This window comes from Rhinichthys klamathensis, unplaced genomic scaffold, assembly GCF_029890125.1.
Source record: "Rhinichthys klamathensis goyatoka isolate OS25496 unplaced genomic scaffold, OSU_Roscu_1.1 h1tg000599l_1, whole genome shotgun sequence".
Lineage (NCBI taxonomy): Eukaryota > Metazoa > Chordata > Actinopteri > Cypriniformes > Leuciscidae > Rhinichthys > Rhinichthys klamathensis.
Window position 1 is genome coordinate 874,999 of NW_026607054.1, and position 23,256 is coordinate 898,254.

Genomic DNA, 23,256 nt, shown 5'->3' on the forward strand with positions numbered 1-23,256 from the left:
AGAGCAACAATCATCAATGTTATTTTTGTCATAATATTGCATATGGGCTGTATTTTTTATTTAAAGTTATTTCATGCAATTGTCGTGTAAATAAATGTATGGTACTTTGAGAAGCATTAATCAGTCTGTGTGAATAAACTTTGCCCTTGTTTCACCTTTGCCGTGTAAAGATGGCTTTTGTTGATGTGATTTTATTGGTATAGTCCATAGTATTAGATCGATTGAAGTAATTGGTTACATTTAAGTATTTGACATTAAAGACAACACACACCTAAATGTTGCCTTTACTAAGGAGAACTTGTATGGCGTGTGTGCAGGCAGACCGACGGAAACAGAAGAATTAAGTTACAACACAAAAGTTTACTAGTAACGATCCAAACAGGCCAAAGTGTTCACACACACATATGCTGTTCATACACACATATGCTGTTCACACACACATATGCTGTTCATACACACATTACATATGCTGTTCACACACACACATGCATCAACCAGGCGGGACACACTCAAAGGGAACACACAGGAACTTGTATACTAAGGATAACGAGGTGAACACAGCTGAACCAAACTAACTATTAACAGTAACCATAGAAACTGAAAAATGGCGGGAATCTAAACAAAGGAACACATATGGCAAGTGAAAACAAACTAGAAGTCCATGGTAAAAAATTAAATTAACTGAACATAACAGTGACAGAAATCAATTCCAAGGGGCAAATATGAACTTCTGACCCGAATGCAGACACAGATCATTACTGAGACTCAAAACACAATGCTGACACATTACAGTCATTTCCTGCTCATATTCACTGTATCCAACTTTTTTTTATGCCCCATGATGCTTTGCGTGAATTATGGGGTTACTTCCATTAAACTGTTAAAGGTTTTATCTATATAATAATAAGTATTCGCAAAAACAGGGTATAGTGCGGTGACAATTTTCTCTTTACCCTTCAACCATCGAACATCGAAAGGAGACATCTATGTTATTAATGCAGCTCAGTTCCCTGAGAAGGGGTACGGCATCCACGGCGTCTGAAGCGTGTGTAACAAACATGACGATTCATTGTCTGACAACAGTCCCTGTGTCACAGGCAGAGCACACGAGTGTAAAGGCACGTCATCAGCTCTTCTGTCTGATGGAGATGTGCTGGCAAGCCCTAGGCATCGCAATTTTCAGGGAACCGTGTTACATACGTAACCTACACGTTCCCTTTCGAAGTGGAACTGCAATGCGGCATCTGATATCGTCGCTATACCCAATACGCCATGCGGAGGGAATGACGGCCTCACTTAAGCTGTGAATATGCACAAACATTATGGCTTAGCATATCGACTCTACAGATTTCTTCAGTCAGAGCATCAACCCTCATCGACTCGTATAGATTGTATAGTGGCGCCACTTCCTAAGCTCATATCTTCCAATAGTAGGAGAAGATACCCGAAACTATGCTCTATAGCAAGGGAAGACTTGGCCTTTACAACCTTCCTCTCTGTTTGCAGGACGGGCATCAGCCGTATAAGGCCCGAGAGCTCGAAGAAAATGGCTCAGATATGTCAGCTTCTTCTACATTGGCAAAGCCCTTAGGAGTAGCCGACCAAAGGGAGAGTTTCAACTCAGACCTTAGATATTACCACTACTTCCAGGAGGAGAACGCAACCCTCAACTTCATCAGAAGTAGGGTTGGGCACCGAAACCCAGTACCGATATGGAACCGATACCCAAGTAACCGATATGGAACCGATACCCAAGTAACCGATATGGAACCGATACCCAAGTAACCGATATGGAACCGATACCCAAGTAACCGATATGGAACCGGTACCCAAGTAACCGATATGGAACCGGTAACCAAGTTACCGATATGGAACCGGTACCCAAGTAACCGATATGGAACCGATACCCAAGTAACCGATATGGAACCGGTACCCAAGTAACCGATATGGAACCGGTACCCAAGTAACCGATATGGAACCGGTACCCAAGTAACCGATATGGAACCGATACACAAGTAACCGATATGGAACCGATACACAAGTAACCGATATGGAACCGGTACCCAAGTAACCGATATGGAACCGGTACCCAAGTAACCGATATGGAACCAGTACCCAAGTAACCGATATGGAAACCGATACCCAAGTAACCGATATGGAACCAGTACCCAAGTAACCGATATGGAACCAGTACCCAAGTAACCGATATGGAACCGATACCCAAGTAACCGATATGGAAACCGATACCCAAGTAACCGATATGGAACCGATACCCAAGTAACCGATATGGAACCGATACCCAAGTAACCGATATGGAAACCGATACCCAAGTAACCGATATGGAACCAGTACCCAAGTAACCGATATGGAACCAGTACCCAAGTAACCGATATGGAAACCGATACCCAAGTAACCGATATGGAACCGATACCCAAGTAACCGATATGGAACCGATACCCAAGTAACCGATATGGAACCGGACCGAATCAGAACGCAGATTTCGGTGCCCCTTAAACACCTCAGCTGTCGGTTGAAGTATTTGCTCCGAAATGGACGCAAGCATCATCACCCCATGTGATCGCTAGTTAACCCTTTGACGCGTACGATTGTTCACACCGGTGTGATTAGACCGCTCAGTTCACGTGATCATCAACTTCTAAATTCAAATCTGCGTTCACGCGCTGGCTGGCGCTGAGCCAGAGACAGACGCTCAGCGCTCTCATATATCACAACTATTCAGTGTTTATTTTAGGTTTGAGACATTTAAATACACAAGTATTAGCAAAAAAACATGTATAGTTGTAAAATACACACTGATGTCTATGGAAGCGGCAATAGCAATCTGAATCTGAGCAGCGGTGCGTACTAACATATCGCCTATTGTGCGTTATAGGCTAGATCAAGTAACACGAATCATGATAATTATAAAGACCGGCATACATCTAATAAATTATTCATTCAAGAACGTTGTACAAGTTTAATACAACAATGGTGCCGTGAACTTCACATATTTTTGAAAATCCAGCCTTCGGTTGATCCTGATGAGCTCATTCCCACAGTTGTAAACATGACGGCGTTCTTCTTCCACGAGGGGTTTCGCGTCATGGCATTTAAGGTGATGCTTTCTAAAATAACACTCACCTTGTGCAGGACATGCAATAAGTCAGGAGAGGTTCACCTAAACTCTGGAACCCTACCACTCACCCTACTCAACCCTTATGGGTGTCCTTAAGAGCATCCAAGGTGCAAAACACCTCAGTAATTACCCCTCTAGGCTAAAACCCCTGATGTTGCCGCTCCTCCAAGCGGGAGTCTACATCTTTGCTCTTGCTCATGAAAATAAGGCAAACAAGAGCAGGACATATATGCAGTTTGTCCAGAAACTCTCGTCACCCAGGCTCTAAAAACCCCAAAGGAACCGCAGGGGAGGTTAGGCTCTACTTAAAGACCCCAATGCAACTGGGGGAGAGCAGCTCAATCCTACCTTGAGTAAAGGCATTCTACCTAAGCCCTGCTATAGCCAGAGCTTCGTCTTTGCTTTTTGCCCCAGACCATAGTATGTGACAGATAACAAGGAGGGATGCCGGCAGGCTTTCTTGCTAGCATTGTCCAACCAGGGACATAGTAGTGAGCTCTTCCAAAGGAGAGCTATATCCCAACTTCAAGACCCAACAACAGTTGGGGGAGGGAGGCAAACAAGAGGGAATCTATACGTCCTTCCATAACTTCATTCTCCTTGCATCAACCCTTAGGGCCATCCAAAATGGAGATATGTCCCAGACATGAGAAAAGCAGACTGCTTTTTGCCACTAGCTCCAAGGAAGCCAGAGGGAAGCCTAGGGTATACTTAACGATCCTAATGTAACTGGGGGAGAGCAGCTCATACCCGGCCTCGGGTCAAGCCAGTCTACCTAAGACCCGCCATAGCTAGTGGTTCATCTTATTCTTTTAGCACTAGACCATAGTATGCGACAGATAACATGGAGGGACCCTCCGCAGGCAAACTTTCTCTACTTGTTAGCATTGTCGAACCAGGGCTATAGTAGAGCACCCATCCAAAGTGGAGCACACATCCCTACTTCAAAACCCAACAGTAGTTGAGGAGGGAGGTAAACAAAGTATAGGGTATCGAGAGAGAATCAAGCAATAACAGAACCTTCTACCTACCTCGAATACATCGCCATGGGTGCCTCCTGTTCCCTCAAGAGCCGAACGTGCTGCATGCAAACACTATCTTATAACAAGCTTAACAGAGCTTACTGCTAATGCAACACAATAAGCGCACCCAGCTTTTATCTTACACATGCATACAAACAAGTGGATCCTGAAGACAAAAAAGCTGATGACGTGTATTACAGGCATTTTATACTCACGGCGATCTGCTGGTGATGTCATGGACTGTTGTCAGCCAATGAATAAGCGTGTTTGTTACACATGCTTCAAACAGCGGTCACACTGATGGCAATTTCAGACGCAGCATTGAAGTTCCAATTCCAAAGGGAATTTACTCGCTATATTACTGATGTGTCAAATATTGCTGTAGTAATATCTATATTATTTACCATACTTTTATGTTGCATGAATTGAAAATGTTCCATCATTACCTGGAAAATTGATTGTCCTTTTGACAGAAAACAAATATATATTTCCCTGCATTAGAAGCATTTCAGTAAACACTACTGATATGGATTAAAATTGAAAAAGGTGAGAAAATTATGTTTTAAAGCACCCGTGTGAAAACAATGGAAAAGAGCCATGAATGAGGATTTGGAAAGAAAACGAGAGATTCACTCCAATGTATTCCAGTCAGTTATTTATGGGATGTGTCATAAAATAAGGAGAGTAGACCACAAGAGTGGAGAATATGTGTCTTTCTATATCGGTAAAGTTATAAAAACACAACACAGCAGACTGATAAGAGCTTATCACAGATATTCTTGAGATACCAATGTCACTTTAAAATACCAAGCATTAGATTATTCGGTAACACTTTACTTGAAGGGGTGTGCATAAGACTGACATGACACCTTCATAATCATGACAGGACACACCTCATGAATATGAAGGAGGGTTTATGCATGTTTATGACAACTGTCATTCGCTCAATTATGACATTTTTGATGCAAATATGACATTGTTTGAAATGTCTTTGTTATGACACCTTGACATAAACCATGAACAAATGAACAGCTCATTCAGTCAGATGACAAACAAGGATTATTTGTAGCGCCAATCTTATTATTATTTTTGGAGTCCTTTTGAGTGAAAATCAGAACTTTTTCAGAAAAAGGTGGATCAAGTTCCCATTTAATTTTAATAAACTGCAGAACTACCACTAAAAATTACAGTAAAACTAGTAACTGATTTCCATTAATATATACTGTAAACTCACATTACATTATTTACAGTGTGTAGTTAAGATGAATAGAAAAAGAATCCATTATTTCTTGCAGACAAAATCTTTTCAATGAATACAATTTCACACTTCACTACTCCACTAATCACGCAGCGCAATATGCTTGGCATGAGGGAGAAGAGATGGAGGGCTATCTGAAAAGGTCTGTCCACACAATTATATATTTTTTCAGAGATGCAGCCATTTAGGCTAGACATGTGGTAAGCGGTTATTCTGAAAAACAGCACATTTCAATAACTTTGATCTAGAAATGTGATTCTGACTGGAAATGCTGCAATAAAGTAACTTTAGTAAATAAATGCAAAGGTCCAGACTGATTGGATTGCCGCTTTATTTAAGCGGCCTGTTTTGTGTGTATAATCACCTTGGTTGAATGACAGGGAGTAGATAAAGGTGCCAGGCACCTGTTCAGCAGCCCGCTTGTACCACAGAGGAAAGTGATCAGCACTGAACACCAACTCCTTATCCTCGGCTGTGAGGAAGTCTCTTACAACACACAACACACACATTACCTCATTATTACAGGCTGTTATAAGAGGGATGCTAAACTAATACTTGTCACAGGTTGTGAGGGAGAGACTAAACACACGAATAACACGAAGATCATGAAGATGATGAAGAAGGTTAACAGGCTTTAAAGGGATACTCCACTTTTTTTGGAAATAGGCTCATTTTACAACTCCCCCAGAGTTAAACTGTTGAGTTTTACCATTTTTGAATCCATTCAGCCGATCTCTGGTTCTGGCGGTACCACTTTTAGCTTAGCTTAGCATACATCATTGAAGTGGACAAGACCATTAGCATTTCTCAAAAAAAAATGACCAAAGATTTTCGATATTTTTCCTATTTAAAACTTGACTCTTCTGTAGTTACATTGCGCACTAAGACCGACGGAAAATGTAAAGTTGCGATTTTCTAGGCTGATATGGCTAGGAACTATACTCTCATTCCTGCGTAATAATCAAGAAACTTCACTGCCGTACCATGAGGGCAGCAGGCGTAATGATATGACGCAGCGCCTGAAAATAGTTCCGTTGTGTTGACGGAAGGTGGCCTATTTTCAGGCGCTGCGTCATATCATTACGCCTGCTGCTCTCATGGTACGGCAGTAAAGTTTCTTGATTATTACGCAGGAATGAGAAAAATATCGAAACTCTTTGGTCTTTTTTTTTTTGAGAAATGCTAATGGTCTTGTCCACTTCAATGATGTATGCTAAGCTAAGCTAAAAGTGGTACCGCCAGAACCGGAGATCGGCTGAATGGATTCAAAAACGGTAAAACTCAACAGTTTAACTCTGGGGGAGTTGTAAAATGAGCCTATTTCCAAAAAAAGTGGAGTATCCCTTTAATTTCCAACAGGGTAGTTCCAACGAGGTACATCCAACACAACTACACATACACGAGACCCGGCAAAGACACAAACTGAACTGAACTAAAATAGGGGGGAGATAACGACACACACACACCTGATCACAGTGACGAAATCAAACGAATTACCATGACGACAAACAAATCAACGAAATCAAACAGAGTCTAGTGGTGTGACATGAATAGTGAGCGGGGAAGACTAGACTTATTCTGGGTAGCATGGTCTCGCAACACAAATTACTCAAAAACAGCAGTGTGTTGCCAGTGTTGGGGAAGCTGCTATGGCCAGTAGTTTGCCAAGCTACAAAGTTACGAATAATAAATAATTTAAAAAGTTTGTAGAGATGTTACTTTTTAGAAGTTACTAGAAGTCGCATCAATGCTTTATTACTTTCTGACTATGAGAACTCGTCACTGGAGTGAGGAACATTGAAGCCTGTATAACACAATGCTAATCCAAGCAATTTTGCAGTCCATCCAGTCAGTCCATTTTGGCCTTGAGGGACTTGATCACTCAGACCACTCAAAAACAGTTTTAGCCCTGACCCAGAGAATGACCCAGAGATTGTAACTAGAATCTATTAGCTGGTACCCCTCACAGGCCAGACCCAAAGTTTCCAAATCTCTGGCCGGGAGTGAAAAAAAAAAAAAAAAGAAGTTTCAAGTACACTTGAAAAAGAAGTTTTCTCTGAACGGGAAGCTTTAAAGAAGTGTTGTCTAACCCTAACCCTAACAGGACATACAATTTGACAAACAATCACACTAAAACAGGTATGCGGCTTCAAGAAACGGGGGATTCCATGATGTAGGGCTGTCACCTGACCTCCGTCAGCCAATAGAATCGCCATGTTTTCACATGTGCTTCCGACACCGGTCACACTGGAGGCATTCCTATAGCGTCAACACCATGACACAGCGTCGAAAGGAACTTAACTTAAGCTGCACTGTTTTGAAAGCAGCAGAGCCATTGACACACTACTGTAAAACATGTAGTTCAGTTAGCAGCATTGCTACTTTTCATTAGTTACTCCACCAACACTGGCATTTACGGTCTCTTTCAAAACATGTATTACACCTTAGTTACTATTGATCAGTGTAGAATTTACTATGTAATATAGACTCATGGGAAGTGTGATGTACTTACTGATTGGTCAGTTGGTCTGGCATCACGAAAAGGTTTATGCGTGATAGTCCGGTTCGAGTGCCGAGGTAAGCTATCTCCACCCCTTTATCAGAGTTCCTACCAGAACAACGAGAACCACGGGAAACACATAATGAATAATGACCTTAATAAGGAACAATTTCAAAAATGAAGATTCGGTAACACTTTGGGCAAAAACATTATAAATAATGCATTATAAACATATTTTAATGCAATATGTATGCTTTGTAATGCACCTTATAGTATAATACATTATAATACTTATCTATTCATTGATAACACACCTTTAGAAAGTATAATGCATGACAAACAACCAATTTCAGATGTAACAAGGAATCTGCCAATATTATAATTTATTTAAACTTTTGGTTACAATTATTTATGAAATTATATAATGCATTAATGTACATTATGAATACCTTTATAATGCATTATACAAAAATTCTAGTTAAAGTCAACATGAAATGGCATTCACAACCCAGTTGACCTCTCTGTATATGACAAATGAGGATGTGACTGGATGATAAAAATAAGGCATTCCACACTTTATTGGCAAAATGTGGTAAAAGGCTACAAAAGCGGCAGTGAGTAAAGAACTGTTTGGCACTTGGTTAATACTCATTTGTTTATTAACATCATTTGAAAAGGAAAATTGTTTCAGAGGCTATAAAATGTATTGCATCGTAATGAAAGATTAAAAAGATATTTTTGTACATTAAGTCCAAAAATGCATGTGTATTAAGAAAGTTTGAGCTGTTCTTACTCTGATTTATTAAGAGCGAGGCTGGTCCAGTACGCTTCCAGTGGGGCCGTGACCACGGCATCAAACAGAACCTCCTGGACCAGATCCATATCACCTAACAAAACAATCATAGGATACTAATCACAATTCTAAATAGAACTTGGAATTTGATCATTTTTAAGATATTGTATTTTGTACTGTCATTCATTAGTACAAAGATTAGTTCAAAGAAGTATACATACACATTGAACAACACAAAAACAAAGGGGAGTCATCAAAACAAATGTTAGTGTGCTTTTGCACTCAGCTCACACTTCAGATGTGGTTCTCCATTAAAATAAAGCTTTATGGCATCGATCTGAGATAGGAAAGGATGTTCTGGATGTTCCTCTGTGTTACAGTATGTCCTGAAAAGTCAAACCAATCAGTTGCACGCATGCAAACATCATTCATACTGTAGACACTTCAATAAGGCACTGAATAAAACCTCAAAAGATACTACTTTACCATTCATCTGCTAATACAACATCGGGATGCTCCAAATCATGCAGTCCTGAAACAGAAGGAACACCCATCATGCTTAATAGTGCTTCAGATTCATATGCCATGATTGAGCCAAACAGGACATTATCCTTGATCAGCAACACTGATTCCCATCAGACAATCATATCTAAACCTAGTCCTGGAATGATTGTCATATAAGAATGTTGTTCAAACCCCGGCCGCAGCCTTAAGCCTGGGGAATAGTGGCATGAGGTGGTCTTCTGAAATGAGCGGTCTCTCTGTATCTGATTTTTAGTGCCTTAAAAGTTTATGTTGAAATACTAATGAGGGGAGAAGGACTTTGACAAGTAATCAGCAATCAAATCATAAACTATGAAATGCACGCTGATGAACAGCTGCAATATTTATGATTGATCATGTTTGATGGGTAACAATCGCATCATTTAATGCTAGTCACAATGAATTGTGCTGTTCATCATTAAAAAAGGAAACAATTTTGTTGTCAGATTCACTTGACAATGTTTATGGCTGGTAAATGGTCAGTCACGCACCATTCGTAGGAGTGAGAAGTCATTTGGAAATCTAAAACTTGCACTTGGAATTCAGTTTTCAAAAGTTTGTCTTTCAGGCCCCAAAATGCCGTTGTCATGTAAATGATCAGCCGAAACACATACAAAGTTTTACGTTTTTAGTTGACAGCGGTGATACTAGATAAGCTCCTGGCTTTACTGGCGCAGATACACATTAGCCACGCAACAAGCTACACTAGCATTACACCTTTCGGCCATGCTGGCCTAGCCAAGCAGAGCCAATTAACATGCGTTTCACATAGATCTATGGAACAGCAGCAAAATACACTCATCGGCCACTTTATAGATCAACAAGGTGCTGGAAACGATCCACGTTTTTAAAATGAGTTATATATGTGTGTGTGAGAGAGTGTATTTTTCTGTTCTCAACTTTAAAATGTGCAGTCTCATCTTTGAACCGTGCATTACCTAACACATTTCTTACCTATGAAACTTATTTAAACATAACATGACAAAAATGTATGTAATGTATGTAAAATGTATCACAAACAAAACAACTTGAATTGCTCTGTTTGTAAGTTAACTCAAACTCATTTTAAAGCCATCTAGCTTTAAAATGAATCCAGAGCATTCGCATTTATGACCATAAATGATCAAATGACTTCCTTGAAGTGACCATCGCATGTACCCTTCGAAACGGCCCTTCGTGAAGAGATCCAGCTGTTCACTTTCATTTGGAAAACACCTACAAATGGCGTCCCCTTTCCAAAGGGCCTTTCAAAGGCCAAAGTGCCGTTGGGAATTCGCCCCATGTCTACATGCCTAAATGCATTGAGTTTCTGCCATGTGATTGGCTGATAAGATATTTGTGTTACGAGCAGTTAAACAGATGTACCTAATAAAGTGGCTGGTAAGTGTATATACACAAGAGATAACAGCTTAAGCTTGCACACTCACATATGCTGACAAAACCTGGAAAGACACACATTTATTATAATGAATCAAAGGCAATGTAGAGGACAGAGACTCTTTAAACCTATAGTTACCTTCTTCAACAGAGATATTTCCTCTGAAGGAATATTTGCCATGACCTCTGGACAGGGCCACTCCTAAGCTGAAAACAAGAGAAATAAATCATACACTCCAAAACATTTTTTTGAATTTTTTACTTGATTGCCATCTGTACTCAATTTTATTTTGTCAAATGGAATTAAAATGTTAAGTTAATAATCCATTAATGTTGGGACTACATTCATCCTTTTTGGGACTACATTAATCCTTTTTGTTGCATTGACTGAAACAAAGCAGTGGGTTCCTAGTTCCCAACAAGCTTTGCACAGAGCTGGATCAGGAGAATAAATGTTTAAATAAAGTGCTATTTAAGTTTTTAATTTATTTGGTGGTTCTGAAACGCCTGAGCCAAAGTCTGTGATCAGAATGATTTGGTTTAATTCCATCCCAGAAGCGTCTCACACAATTGCGTTCCCAAACATTTTCATTTTTATTACTGATACTTTGCACCAATTTCTCAGGAAGTGACGATTTTGTTCTCTTGAACACATGAGATCGAAACACTGCTTTATTCATAAGTGTTTTATGCCATATTCCAATTTTGCGCAAAAGTTAAATTCACAACTTTGAATAGAAACAGCTATTGAGCCATAACTGCCAATGCCAGTGACAAGCAGTTTCTTTTTTTTGTATGAAATATTTCACAGTACGGTTTTTGTCAGCTAACTCTTCCTTGAGTCCTTAACTTCACTAATCTGATTTGTGAAGGGTTTCACAGTGCTGTTTTTGTCAGTTGTTCTGACATGTGAAAGGTTTCATAAATCAGAATAGTGAAGTTAAGAACTGAAGGCTGATGAGATCCCAGAGCGACCCCCGGTGGCAGTGATGGAGGAGGAGCCGAGGGGGTCCTTTGACCCAACCGACAGCAATGAGGCCTGGAGATGTAGAGGCCCAGGCGGAGTCCATGGGACTGAGAGACCCGGTGACACTGAAGGACTGGGAGAGCAAGGCGGAGTCCATGGGACTGAGAGACCCAGTGACGCTGAAGGCCTGGGAGAGCAAGCCGGAGTCCATGGGACTGAGACCCGGTGACGCTGAAGGACTTGGAGAGCAAGGCGGAGTCCAAGGGACTGAGAGACCCGGTGATGCTGAAGGACTGGGAGAGCAAGGTGGAGTCCATGGGACTGAGAGACCCGGTGACGCTGAAGGACTTGGAGAGCAAGGCGGAGTCCATGGGACTGAGAGACCCGGTGACGCTGAAGGACTGGGAGAGCAAGGTGGAGTCCATGGGACTGAGAGACCCGGTGATGCTGAAGGACTGGGAAAGCAAGGCGGAGTCCATGGGACTGAGAGACCCGGTCACGCTGAAGGACTGGGAGAGCAAGGCGGAGTCCATGGGACTGAGAGACCCGGTCACGCTGAAGGACTGGGAGAGCAAGGCAGAGTCCATGGGACTGAGAGACCCGGTCACGCTGAAGGACTGGGAGAGCAAGGTAGACTCCATGGGACTGAGAGACCCGGTGACGCTGAAGGACTGGGAGAGCAAGGCGGAGTCCATGGGACTGAGAGACCCGGTGACACTGAAGGACTGGGAGAGCAAGGCGGCGTCCATGGGACTGAGAGACCCGGTGACGCTGAAGGACTGGGAGAGCAAGGCGGAGTCCATGGGACTGAGAGACCCGGTGACGCTGAAGGACTGGGAGAGCAAGGCGGAGTCCATGGGACTGAGAGACCCGGTGACGCTGAAGGACTGGGAGAGCAAGGCAGAGTCCATGGGACTGAGAGACCCGGTGACGCTAAAGGACTGGGAGAGCAAGGCAGAGTCCATGGGACTGAAAGACCCGGTGACGCTGAAGGACTGGGAGAGCAAGGCAGAGTCCATGGGACTGAGAGACCCGGTGACGCTGAAGGACTGGGAGAGCAAGGCAGAGTCCATGGGACTGAGAGACCCGGTGACGCTGAAGGACTGGGAGAGCAAGGCAGAGTCCATGGGACTGAGAGACCCGGTGACGCCGAAGGACTGGGAGAGCAAGGCAGAGTCCTGGCGATGAGTGGCCGAGGTGACGCTGAAGGACTGGGAGAGCAAGGCAGAGTCCATGTGACTGAGAGACCCGGTCACGCTGAAGGACTGGGAGAGCAAGGCGGAGTCCTGGCGAAGAGTGGCCGAGGTGACGCTGAAGGACTGGGAGAGCAAGGCGGGGTCCTGGCGACGAGTGGCCGAGGTGACGCTGAAGGACTGGGAGAGCAAGGCAGAGTCCATGGGACTGAAAGACCCGGTGACGCTGAAGGACTGCGAGAGCAAGGCAGAGTCCATGGGACTGAGAGACCCGGTGACGCTGAAGGACTGGGAGAGCAAGGCGGAGTCCATGGGACTGAGAGACCCGGTGACGCTGAAGGACTGGGAGAGCAAGCCGGAGTCCATGGGACTGAGAGACCCGGTCACGCTGAAGGACTGGGAGAGCAAAGCGGAGTCCATGGGACTGAGAGACCCGGTGATGCTGAAGGAGAGCAAGGCAGAGTCCTGGCGACGAGTGGCCGAGGTGATGCTGAAGGACTGGGAGAGCAAGGCGAAGTCCTGGCGACGAGTGGCCGAGGTGACGCTGAAGGACTGGGAGAGCAAGGCGGAGTCCTGGCGACGAGTGGCCGAGGTGACGCCGGTGAGTGAGGAGTACAGTGGAGCCAGAGGGATGAAGGAGCCTGACGAAGCCGTAGCGGTGGAGGGATGGAGTCAAGTCAAGTCACCTTTATTTATATAGCGCTTTTTACAATACAAATAGTTTCAAATAGCTTTACAGAGATAACAGGAAAATAATGCAACAAAGTTTGTTTCCAGAAGAAAATAGCGTCACAGTCCAGCTTAAGTAAGTTCAGTGATGGTTCATTTTTGTTGTAAAAAAGTTATTAATTTATATACACTCACCTAAAGGATTATTAGGAACACCATACTAATACTGTGTTTTACCCCCTTTCGCTGTCAGAACTGCCTTAATTCTACGTGGCATTGATTTAACAAGGTGCTGAAAGCATTCTTTAAAATGTTGGCCCATATTGATAGGATAGCATCTTGCAGTTGATGGAGATTTGTGGGATGCACATCCAGGGCACAAAGCTCCCGTTCCACCACATCTCAAAGATGCTCTATTGGGTTGAGATCTGGTGACTGTGGGGGCCATTTTAGTACAGTGAACTCATTGTCATGTTCAAGAAACCAATTTGAAATGATTCGAGCTTTGTGACATGGTGCATTATCCTGCTGGAAGTAGCCATCAGAGGATGGGTACATGGTGGCCATAAAGGGATGGACAAAGTCAGAAACAATGCTCAGGTAGGCCGTGGCATTTAAACGATGCCCAATTGGCACTAAGGGGCCTACAGTGTGCCAAGAAAACATCCCCCACACCATTACACCACCACCCCCAGCCTGCACAGTGGTAATAAGGCATGATGGATCCATGTTCTCATTCTGTTTACGCCAAATACTGACTCTACCATCTGAATGTCTCAACAGAAATCGAGACTCATCAGACCAGGCAACATTTTTCCAGTCTTCAACTGTCCAATTTTGGTGAGCTCTTGCAAATTGTAGCCTCTTTTTCCTATTTGTAGTGGAGATGAGTGGTACCCGGTGGGGTCTTCTGCTGTTGTAGCCCATCCGCCTCAAGGTTGTGCGTGTTGTGGCTTCACAAATGCTTTGCTGCATACCTCGGTTGTAACGAGTGGTTATTTCAGTCAAAGTTGCTCTTCTATCAGCTTGAATCAGTCGGCCCATTCTCCTCTGACCTCTAGCATCAACAAGGCATTTTCGCCCACAGGACTGCCGCATAGTGGATGTTTTTCCCTTTTCACACCATTCTTTGTAAACCCTAGAAATGGTTTGCGTGAAAATCCCAGTAACTGAGCAGATTGTGAAATACTCAGACCGGCCCGTCTGGCACCAACAACCATGCCATGCTCAAAATTGCTTAAATCACCTTTCTTTCCCATTCTGACATTCAGTTTGGAGTTCAGGAGATTGTCTTGACCAGGACCACACCCCTAAATGGATTGAAGCAACTGCCATGTGATTGGTTGATTAGATAATAGCATTAATGAGAAATTGAACAGGTGTTCCTAATAATCCTTTAGGTGAGTGTATATAGCCGCTCTGGAGTAAACCGTGACAAATGGAGCACAGCCCCGAAGTCTGTGGCTATGGTGGGGCAACGACTGACCAAGGCGGAGCCGGAAGGATGGAGGTCCCGCGGGGAGGTGAGGAGACGAGGATCCAGGGCGGAGCCGATTGGTTGACGGGCTGAGGTGGAACTGAGGGCTCAGAGGGACGAGGTAGAGCCTGGAACCAGGGCTGGGGCCCGAAAGCCCCAAGGCGGACCAGGGGTGAAGGGAGCCAGCGGAGAGAATGGCTGGCTTCAGTGGAACTTGAACATGGAATGGACAGGGATGGTGGTGACGAAGAACACTCTGTGATGACTGAGACTGGTGGCGATTAAGACCTTGGGCTGGACTGGACCAGTGGCGATAAAGAGACATTAGTGCAGGAGGGGACTGGTGACAGAGAAGGTTTGTGGGTGGGAAGCACTAATTCCGTCTCCCAGTCAATCAGCCCTTCTTCCTCATCCGGCACCATCAATCTTTCCACTGGCACGGATGCTGTGGCAGGCTCAAACACCTTCAGCTGGGAACTCAGGCTTTGCATCCGGGATGGACTTGGCAGAAAGCACTGACACCGTTTCGGGTTTGGGTTCAGGCTTAATATAATTAAGTTTATTAGCTCATGTGGATTTTTTTTTTCTACGAGAAACTGTTTTCTTCTTCATTTAATGAAGATCAGAGAGAAATATCCCGGACAGTGCACAATGATCTGATAATGAATTGTAGCACTAATTTTGGACCCTGGCTATATATACACTCACCGGCCACTTTATTAGGTACCCCATGCTAGTAACGGGTTGGACCCCCTTTTGCCTTCAGAACTGCCTCAATTCTTCGTGGCATAGATTCAACAAGGTGCTGGAAGCATTCCTCAGGGAGTTTGGTCCATATTGACATGATGACATCACACAGTTGCCGCAGATTTGTCGGCTGCACATCCATGATGCGAATCTCCCGTTCCACCACATCCCAAAGATGCTCTATTGGGTTGAGATCTGGTGACTGTGGAGGCCATTTTAGTACAGTGAACTCATTGTCATGTTCAAGAAACCAATTTGAAATGATTAGAGCTTTGTGACATGGTGGAAGTAGCCATCAGAGGATGGGTACATGGTGGCCATAAAGGGATGGACATGGTCAGAAACAATGCTCAGGTAGGCCGTGGCATTTAAACGATGCCCAATTGGCACTAAGGGGCCTAAAGTGTGCAAGGAAAACATCCCCCACACCATTACACCACCACCACCAGCCTGCACAGTGGTAACAAGGCATGATGGTTCCATGTTCTCATTCTGTTTACGCCAAATTCTGACTCTAACATCTGAATGTCTCAACAGAAATCGAGACTCATCAGACCAGGCAACATTTTTCCAGTCTTCAACTGTTCAATTTTGGTGAGCTTTTGCAAATTGTAGCCTCTTTTTCCTATTTGTAGTGGAGATGAGTGGTACCCGGTGGAGTCTTCTGCGTTTGTAGCCCATCCGCCTCAAGGTTGTGCGTGTTGTGGCTTCACAAATGCTTTGCTGCATACCTCGGTTGTAACGAGTGGTTATTTCAGTCACTGTTGCCCTTCTATCAGCTCGAACCAGTCTGGCCATTCTCCTCTGACCTCTGGCATCAACAAGGCATTTCCGCCCACAGAACTGCCGCTCACTGGATGTTTTTTCTTTTTCGGACCATTCTCTGTAAACCCTAGAGATGGTTGTGCGTGAAAATCCCAGTAGATTAGCAGTTTCTGAAATACTCAGACCAGCCCTTCTGGCACCAACAATCATGCCACGTTCAAAGTCACTCAAATCACCTTTCTTCCCCATACTGATGCTCGGTTTGAACTGCAGGAGATTGTCTTGACCATGTCTACATGCCTAAATGCACTGAGTTGCCGCCATGTGATTGGCTGCTTAGAAATTAAGTGTTAACGAGCAGTTGGACAGGTGTACCTAATAAAGTGGCCGGTGAGTGTATATATATATGTTGTTTAAAATAATGTTTTGGAGCCTTGCTGCAGTCGGTAGTGTGCAGAGAAGCTGTTGGCAGTTCTGAGTCCAGCCTTCTGTCTCAATCTGCAGTGTTTCTGTTGTTCTACACGGTTTTATATATAAGGGCAACAAAAAATCTCACCTGAAGGGAGTTCCTTTGATGTCTGTGTAGTAGTAGTCGTTGTGTAGAACAAGCACACGCTTCTGAGACACAGTCATAAACAAACACACAAACACTATAAGAGGATGAAAGAAAAGACCTTTTCAGAAGTGTGTGTGTGTGTGTGTAGAGGGAGTTTCTTGCCCCTTTATCCACAGTCTTCTTCACTTTCATAGAGAAGCTCCCCGTCTGTCTGTTCACCATGGCATTACGCAACTAGACAAACAATAAAAAACAACAACAAAAACATATCTGATAATCAAATTGAGAAATCTAAAACCTGTCCTATATTTTTCAAGCACCAAAAAAGATAACTAGATTGTAATATTTGAATAATAATAATAAAATGTGAGTTGTCCATGTTTCTAAGTGATTTCTAGTGTGGTTGCTTATGGTATTTGAGCCCTCCCACACTGTAAGTCTCTATGATATTCTGATCTCCAGACAAACGACTTCACATCCATTTATTCTGACTTTGACTATGTTCTCAGAAACCAATAAGTGTCTGTCTAGCTCTTAAACCCTGTTTGCATCTAGTATTGAGATCCATATGAGGAAATCCAATGACAAGTGATCAGCAAAAAAGTTTTTATTTTTTGCAGCTTTAAAAGAAAATGAATATTCATCGGGAAAAAAGGAAAATCCCCTGAATATACTTGATATGCATAACTTTGCAGAATTCCTTCAATATAGATTTTGATTGGCTCTCAATGTTTTTAACAATCATCAGCTGAAAAAAAAGCTTTGATAGTGATTCCAATGATTTCATGGACTCCACTATCCTCTCTTTTTATAAATTGTGTTCATAGTTAAAATGTTGGTGTGAACTGGCTTTTACAGGGCCAAGCGTAACAACAACAGTTTTGTTACAAGTAAACATAAAAGGAAATAGCATAATGATTTAAAAGGTCAAAAGTAATGCGTTTGTAGCCTTTTCAAACTTTATGCAACTCTATAATATACCAGCGCAACCCATAATTCCAATATAAGATATTTGACTAAAACACCTCATTCCAATTATCTTTTTTTAATGTAGTACAATTAGCTGTTTTTATCTCAGTTAGATTGGTTTGTCAATAACTGAGACTATCAGGTAATTCCAGAGAGTTTCGGTCACAAGCAGAGAGGACCCATGATCTAACTCCAGCAGGGTTTACCAAACTCAACATCTCAAACAGGAACAAAGAAACATGAACAGAAGAACCTACTTAAACAAAACATCGACTTACAAGAATCAGACTGAAACACAGGGCTTAAATACACATGCTGCGTCCCAATTCGCATACTATCCGTCCTAAATAGTATGCGAAAATAGAATTAGTACGTCCCAAATCGTAGTATGTTGAAATGAGTGTTCCAAATCGATGCGCATGCGTTAACGGCTGATATTGTCCACAACCCTTCGAGCGTTGGACGAGGATTCGGTTAGAACTACAAACACGAGTGAAAAGTGTTAAAAAACTACAGACATGGAGGACGCGCAAGTCCGGCGGTTATGTAGAGAGGTTTAGATAAAGGGGTTTGAGTGATTAAGTATCAGTATCTAACCTGAAGAAAATGTATTTATTCAATGTTGTCCACATTATATTGCATCTGCAGCAGCATTGTGAACTTTTGTAAAGATACGTTTAGACATTAACTTTTAAAAGCATCATTATATTCAAACTGCAAACACACGAGGAGAGTCTCGGCATGAAAGACCGACGACTGGCAGATCAACGTGCAACAACATTTCTCTCCAAAACTGTAAGAAATTAAATTAGATTGAATGGAGGATTCTAACTGTGACAATATGATTGACAGGTCAGTTTACGGTGACAGGATGATTGACAGGTCAGTTTACGGTGACAGGATGATTGACAGGTCAGTTTACGGTGACAGGATGATTGACAGCTCAGTTAACGGTGACAGGATGATTGCCAGGGCAGTTTACGGTGACAGGATGATGATTGACAGGGCAGTTTACGGTGACAGGATGATTGACAGGGCAGTTCACGGTGACAGGATGATTGACAGGGCAGTTTACGGTGACAGGATGATGATTGACAGGGCAGTTTACGGTGACAGGATGATGATTGACAGGGCAGTTTACTGTGACAGGATGATTGACAGGGCAGTTTACGGTGACAGGATGATTGACAGGTTAGTTTACGGTGACAGGATGATTGACAGGGCAGTTTACGGTGACAGGATGATTGACAGGGCAGTTTACGGTGACAGGATGATTGACAGGGCAGTTTACGGTGACAGGATGATTGACAGGGCAGTTCACGGTGACAGGATGATTGACAGGGCAGTTCACGGTGACAGGATGATTGACAGGGCAGTTTACGGTGAGAGGATGATTGACAGGGCAGTTCACGGTGACAGGATGATTGACAGGGCAGTTTACGGTGACAGGATGATTGACAGGGCAGTTTACGGTGACAGGATGATTGACAGGGCAGTTCACAGTGACAGGATGATTGACAGGGCAGTTTACGGTGACAGGATGATTGACAGGGCAGTTTACGGTGACAGGATGATTGACAGGGCAGTTTACGGTGACAGGATGATTGACAGGGCAGTTCACAGTGACAGGATGATTGACAGGGCAGGATCAGGGAGACGAGACACAGCTGGGACACAGGAACTCATAACGACTAATGAACAAAGTTTTATAAGACTTTGTGAAGATATTCCATGTTCATGTTTCAGGCTTCAGAATTGAATAATGAAGGAACTCTACTTACTGGTAATAATGGTTAAATAATATTCACATTGTATATGATGAGTCAGTGAGATAAAGGTAAACGAATGTGGCTTGTTCCCTCTTTGACTTTTTAATTAAGAAAGACTTATGTTAATACATAAATGAAGTAAAGGTGGAGTAAGTGGCGTTGGATTTAATGATGTGGCTGTGTATATATCGTTGTGTTATGATTAACAGGTTTCACATGAACTTTCTTTCAAACTGTATTTATAATTTTTTATAAAATGATATTTATAACTTTTGTAATAAGTATAACCACAAGCGTACCTCGTCCTCCGTGTCTTCCCACTCCACCTCAGACAGATCCACACTGCTGTAGCTGGACCTCCTCCGCTTCTTCCCTTCTTCATACTAGAAACACGTGACATTGAAACACCAGTGACATTAATTAACATGATGTGTATTAGTGTGACACTGTAATAAGTAATAAACACTAGTAACTGACTTTTTTCTATAGATCATTAAAAAATACATTCTGTAAGTCAATACAACATGTAAACCTGTAATGAATGTTTGTCCCACAGAGATCAGACTGTAAAAGCTGTTGTGCCAGGACATGTGGATCAGTGTGTGTGTGTGACGGTGTGTGTGGATCAGTGTGTGTGACAGGTGTGTGGATCAGTGTGTGTGACGGTGTGTGTGGATCAGTGTGTGTGACGTGTGTGTGGATCAGTGTGTGTGACGGTGTGTGTGGATCAGTGTGTGTGGATCAGTGTGTGTGGATCAGTGTGTGTGTGTGACGGTGTGTGTGGATCAGTGTGTGTGACAGGTGTGTGGATCAGTGTGTGTGACGGTGTGTGTGGATCAGTGTGTGTGACGGGTGTGTGGATCAGTGTGTGTGACGGGTGTGTGGATCAGTGTGTGTGGATCAGTGTGTGTGGATCAGTGTGTGTGGATCAGTGTCTGTGGATCAGTGTCTGTGGATCAGTGTGTGTGGATCAGTGTCTGTGGATCAGTGTGTGTGGATCAGTGTGTGTGGATCAGTGTGTGTGGATCAGTGTGTGTGGATCAGTGTGTGTGACGGGTGTGTGGATCAGTGTGTGTGGATCAGTGTGTGTGGATCAGTGTGTGTGGATCAGTGTGTGTGGATCAGTGTCTGTGGATCAGTGTGTGTGGATCAGTGTGTGTGGATCAGTGTGTGTGGATCAGTGTGTGTGGATCAGTGTGTGTGGATCAGTGTGTGTGGATCAGTGTGTGTGGATCAGTGTGTGTGGATCAGTGTGTGTGGATCAGTGTCTGTGGATCAGTGTGTGTGGATCAGTGTGTGTGGATCAGTGTGTGTGGATCAGTGTGTGTGGATCAGTGTGTGTGGATCAGTGTGTGTGGATCAGTGTCTGTGGATCAGTGTCTGTGGATCAGTGTGTGTGGATCAGTGTGTGTGGATCAGTGTGTGTGGATCAGTGTGTGTGGATCAGTGTGTGTGGATCAGTGTCTGTGGATCAGTGTGTGTGGATCAGTGTGTGTGGATCAGTGTGTGTGGATCAGTGTGTGTGGATCAGTGTGTGTGACGGGTGTGTGGATCAGTGTGTGTGACGGTGTGTGTGGATCAGTGTGTGTGTGACGGTGTGTGTGGATCAGTGTGTGTGTGACAGGTGTGTGTGGATCAGTGTGTGTGGATCAGTGTGTGTGGATCAGTGTGTGTGGATCAGTGTGTGTGACGGGTGTGTGGATCAGTGTGTGTGACGGTGTGTGTGGATCAGTGTGTGTGTGACGGTGTGTGTGGATCAGTGTGTGTGACGGTGTGTGTGGATCAGTGTGTGTGTGACAGGTGTGTGGATCAATGTGTGTGGATCAGTGTGTGTGATGGTGTGTGTGTGACGGTGTGTGTGACGTGTGTGTGGATCAGTGTGTGTGGATCAGTGTGTGTGTGACGGTGTGTGTGGATCAGTGTGTGTGGATCAGTGTGTGTGACGGTGTGTGGATCAGTGTGTGTGACGTGTGTGTGGATCAGTGTGTGTGACGGTGTGTGGATCAGTGTGTGTTACGTGTGTGTGGATCAGTGTGTGTGACGGTGTGTGGATCAGTGTGTGTGACGTGTGTGTGGATCAGTGTGTGTGACGGTGTGTGGATCAGTGTGTGTGACGGGTGTGTGGATCAGTGTGTGTGGATTAGTGTGTGTGATGGTGTGTGTGTGACGGTGTGTGTGACGTGTGTGTGGATCAGTGTGTGTGGATCAGTGTGTGTGACGTGTGTGTGGATCAGTGTGTGTGGATCAGTGTGTGTGACGGGTGTGTGGATCAGTGTGTGTGACGTGTGTGTGGATCAGTGTGTGTGACGTGTGTGTGGATCAGTGTGTGTGGATCAGTGTGTGTGACGGGTGTGTGGATCAGTGTGTGTGACGTGTGTGTGGATCAGTGTGTGTGGATCAGTGTGTGTGGATCAGTGTGTGTGACGTGTGTGTGGATCAGTGTGTGTGGATCAGTGTGTGTGACGTGTGTGTGGATCAGTCTGTGTGGATCAGTGTGTGTGACGTGTGTGTGGATCAGTCTGTGTGGATCAGTGTGTGTGACGTGTGTGTGGATCAGTCTGTGTGGATCAGTGTGTGTGACGTGTGTGTGGATCAGTGTGTGTGACGTGTGTGTGGATCAGTCTGTGTGGATCAGTGTGTGTGACGGGTGTGTGGATCAGTGTGTGTGACGTGTGTGTGGATCAGTGTGTGTGGATCAGTGTGTGTGGATCAGTGTGTGTGACGTGTGTGTGGATCAGTCTGTGTGGATCAGTGTGTGTGACGTGTGTGTGGATCAGTCTGTGTGGATCAGTGTGTGTGACGTGTGTGTGGATCAGTCTGTGTGGATCAGTGTGTGTGACGTGTGTGTGGATCAGTGTGTGTGACGTGTGTGTGGATCAGTGTGTGTGGATCAGTGTGTGTGACGGGTGTGTGGATCAGTGTGTGTGACGTGTGTGTGGATCAGTGTGTGTGGATCAGTGTGTGACGGTGTGTGTGACGTGTGTGTGGATCAGTGTGTGTGGATCAGTGTGTGTGACGGTGTGTGGATCAGTCTGTGTGGATCAGTGTGTGTGACGTGTGTGTGGATCAGTGTGTGTGACGTGTGTGTGGATCAGTGTGTGTGGATCAGTGTGTGTGACGTGTGTGTGGATCAGTCTGTGTGGATCAGTGTGTGTGACGTGTGTGTGGATCAGTGTGTGTGACGTGTGTGTGGATCAGTGTGTGTGGATCAGTGTGTGTGACGGGTGTGTGGATCAGTGTGTGTGACGTGTGTGTGGATCAGTGTGTGTGGATCAGTGTGTGACGGTGTGTGTGACGTGTGTGTGGATCAGTGTGTGTGGATCAGTGTGTGTGACGGTGTGTGTGACGTGTGTGTGTGACGTGTGTGTGTGACGTGTGTAGACTGCCCTCCAGTGGCAGAAGGACACTAAAGGAAGAGTCCAGATGCTTATCTTTTTAAACGCAGAGAATAAAAGAGCAGGCTTTTTCTGTTGCGATGTGAAGTTGTGTGTTAATTCAGCAACATTATTAAAAAA

At 44.0% G+C, this 23,256-nt stretch overlaps 1 protein-coding gene across 5 annotated transcripts in view; it reads right to left on the bottom strand.

Moving 5' to 3' along the window:
* The window catches only part of cacna2d3a (calcium channel, voltage-dependent, alpha 2/delta subunit 3a), a 176,678-nt gene that overhangs the window by 57,089 nt on the left and 96,333 nt on the right, over positions 1-23,256 (bottom strand). For all 5 annotated transcript variants that reach the window (XM_056240465.1, XM_056240466.1, XM_056240462.1 and 2 more), the window contains 9 exons: positions 20,041-20,124; positions 17,166-17,237; positions 17,004-17,065; positions 10,769-10,836; positions 9,196-9,241; positions 9,001-9,095; positions 8,710-8,803; positions 7,929-8,024; positions 5,781-5,902 (listed from right to left, as the gene is read on the bottom strand). In XM_056240465.1, the coding sequence (XP_056096440.1) occupies positions 5,781-5,902; positions 7,929-8,024; positions 8,710-8,803; positions 9,001-9,095; positions 9,196-9,241; positions 10,769-10,836; positions 17,004-17,065; positions 17,166-17,237; positions 20,041-20,124 (739 nt within the window). The remainder of the gene's footprint in view (positions 1-5,780; positions 5,903-7,928; positions 8,025-8,709; positions 8,804-9,000; positions 9,096-9,195; positions 9,242-10,768; positions 10,837-17,003; positions 17,066-17,165; positions 17,238-20,040; positions 20,125-23,256) is intronic.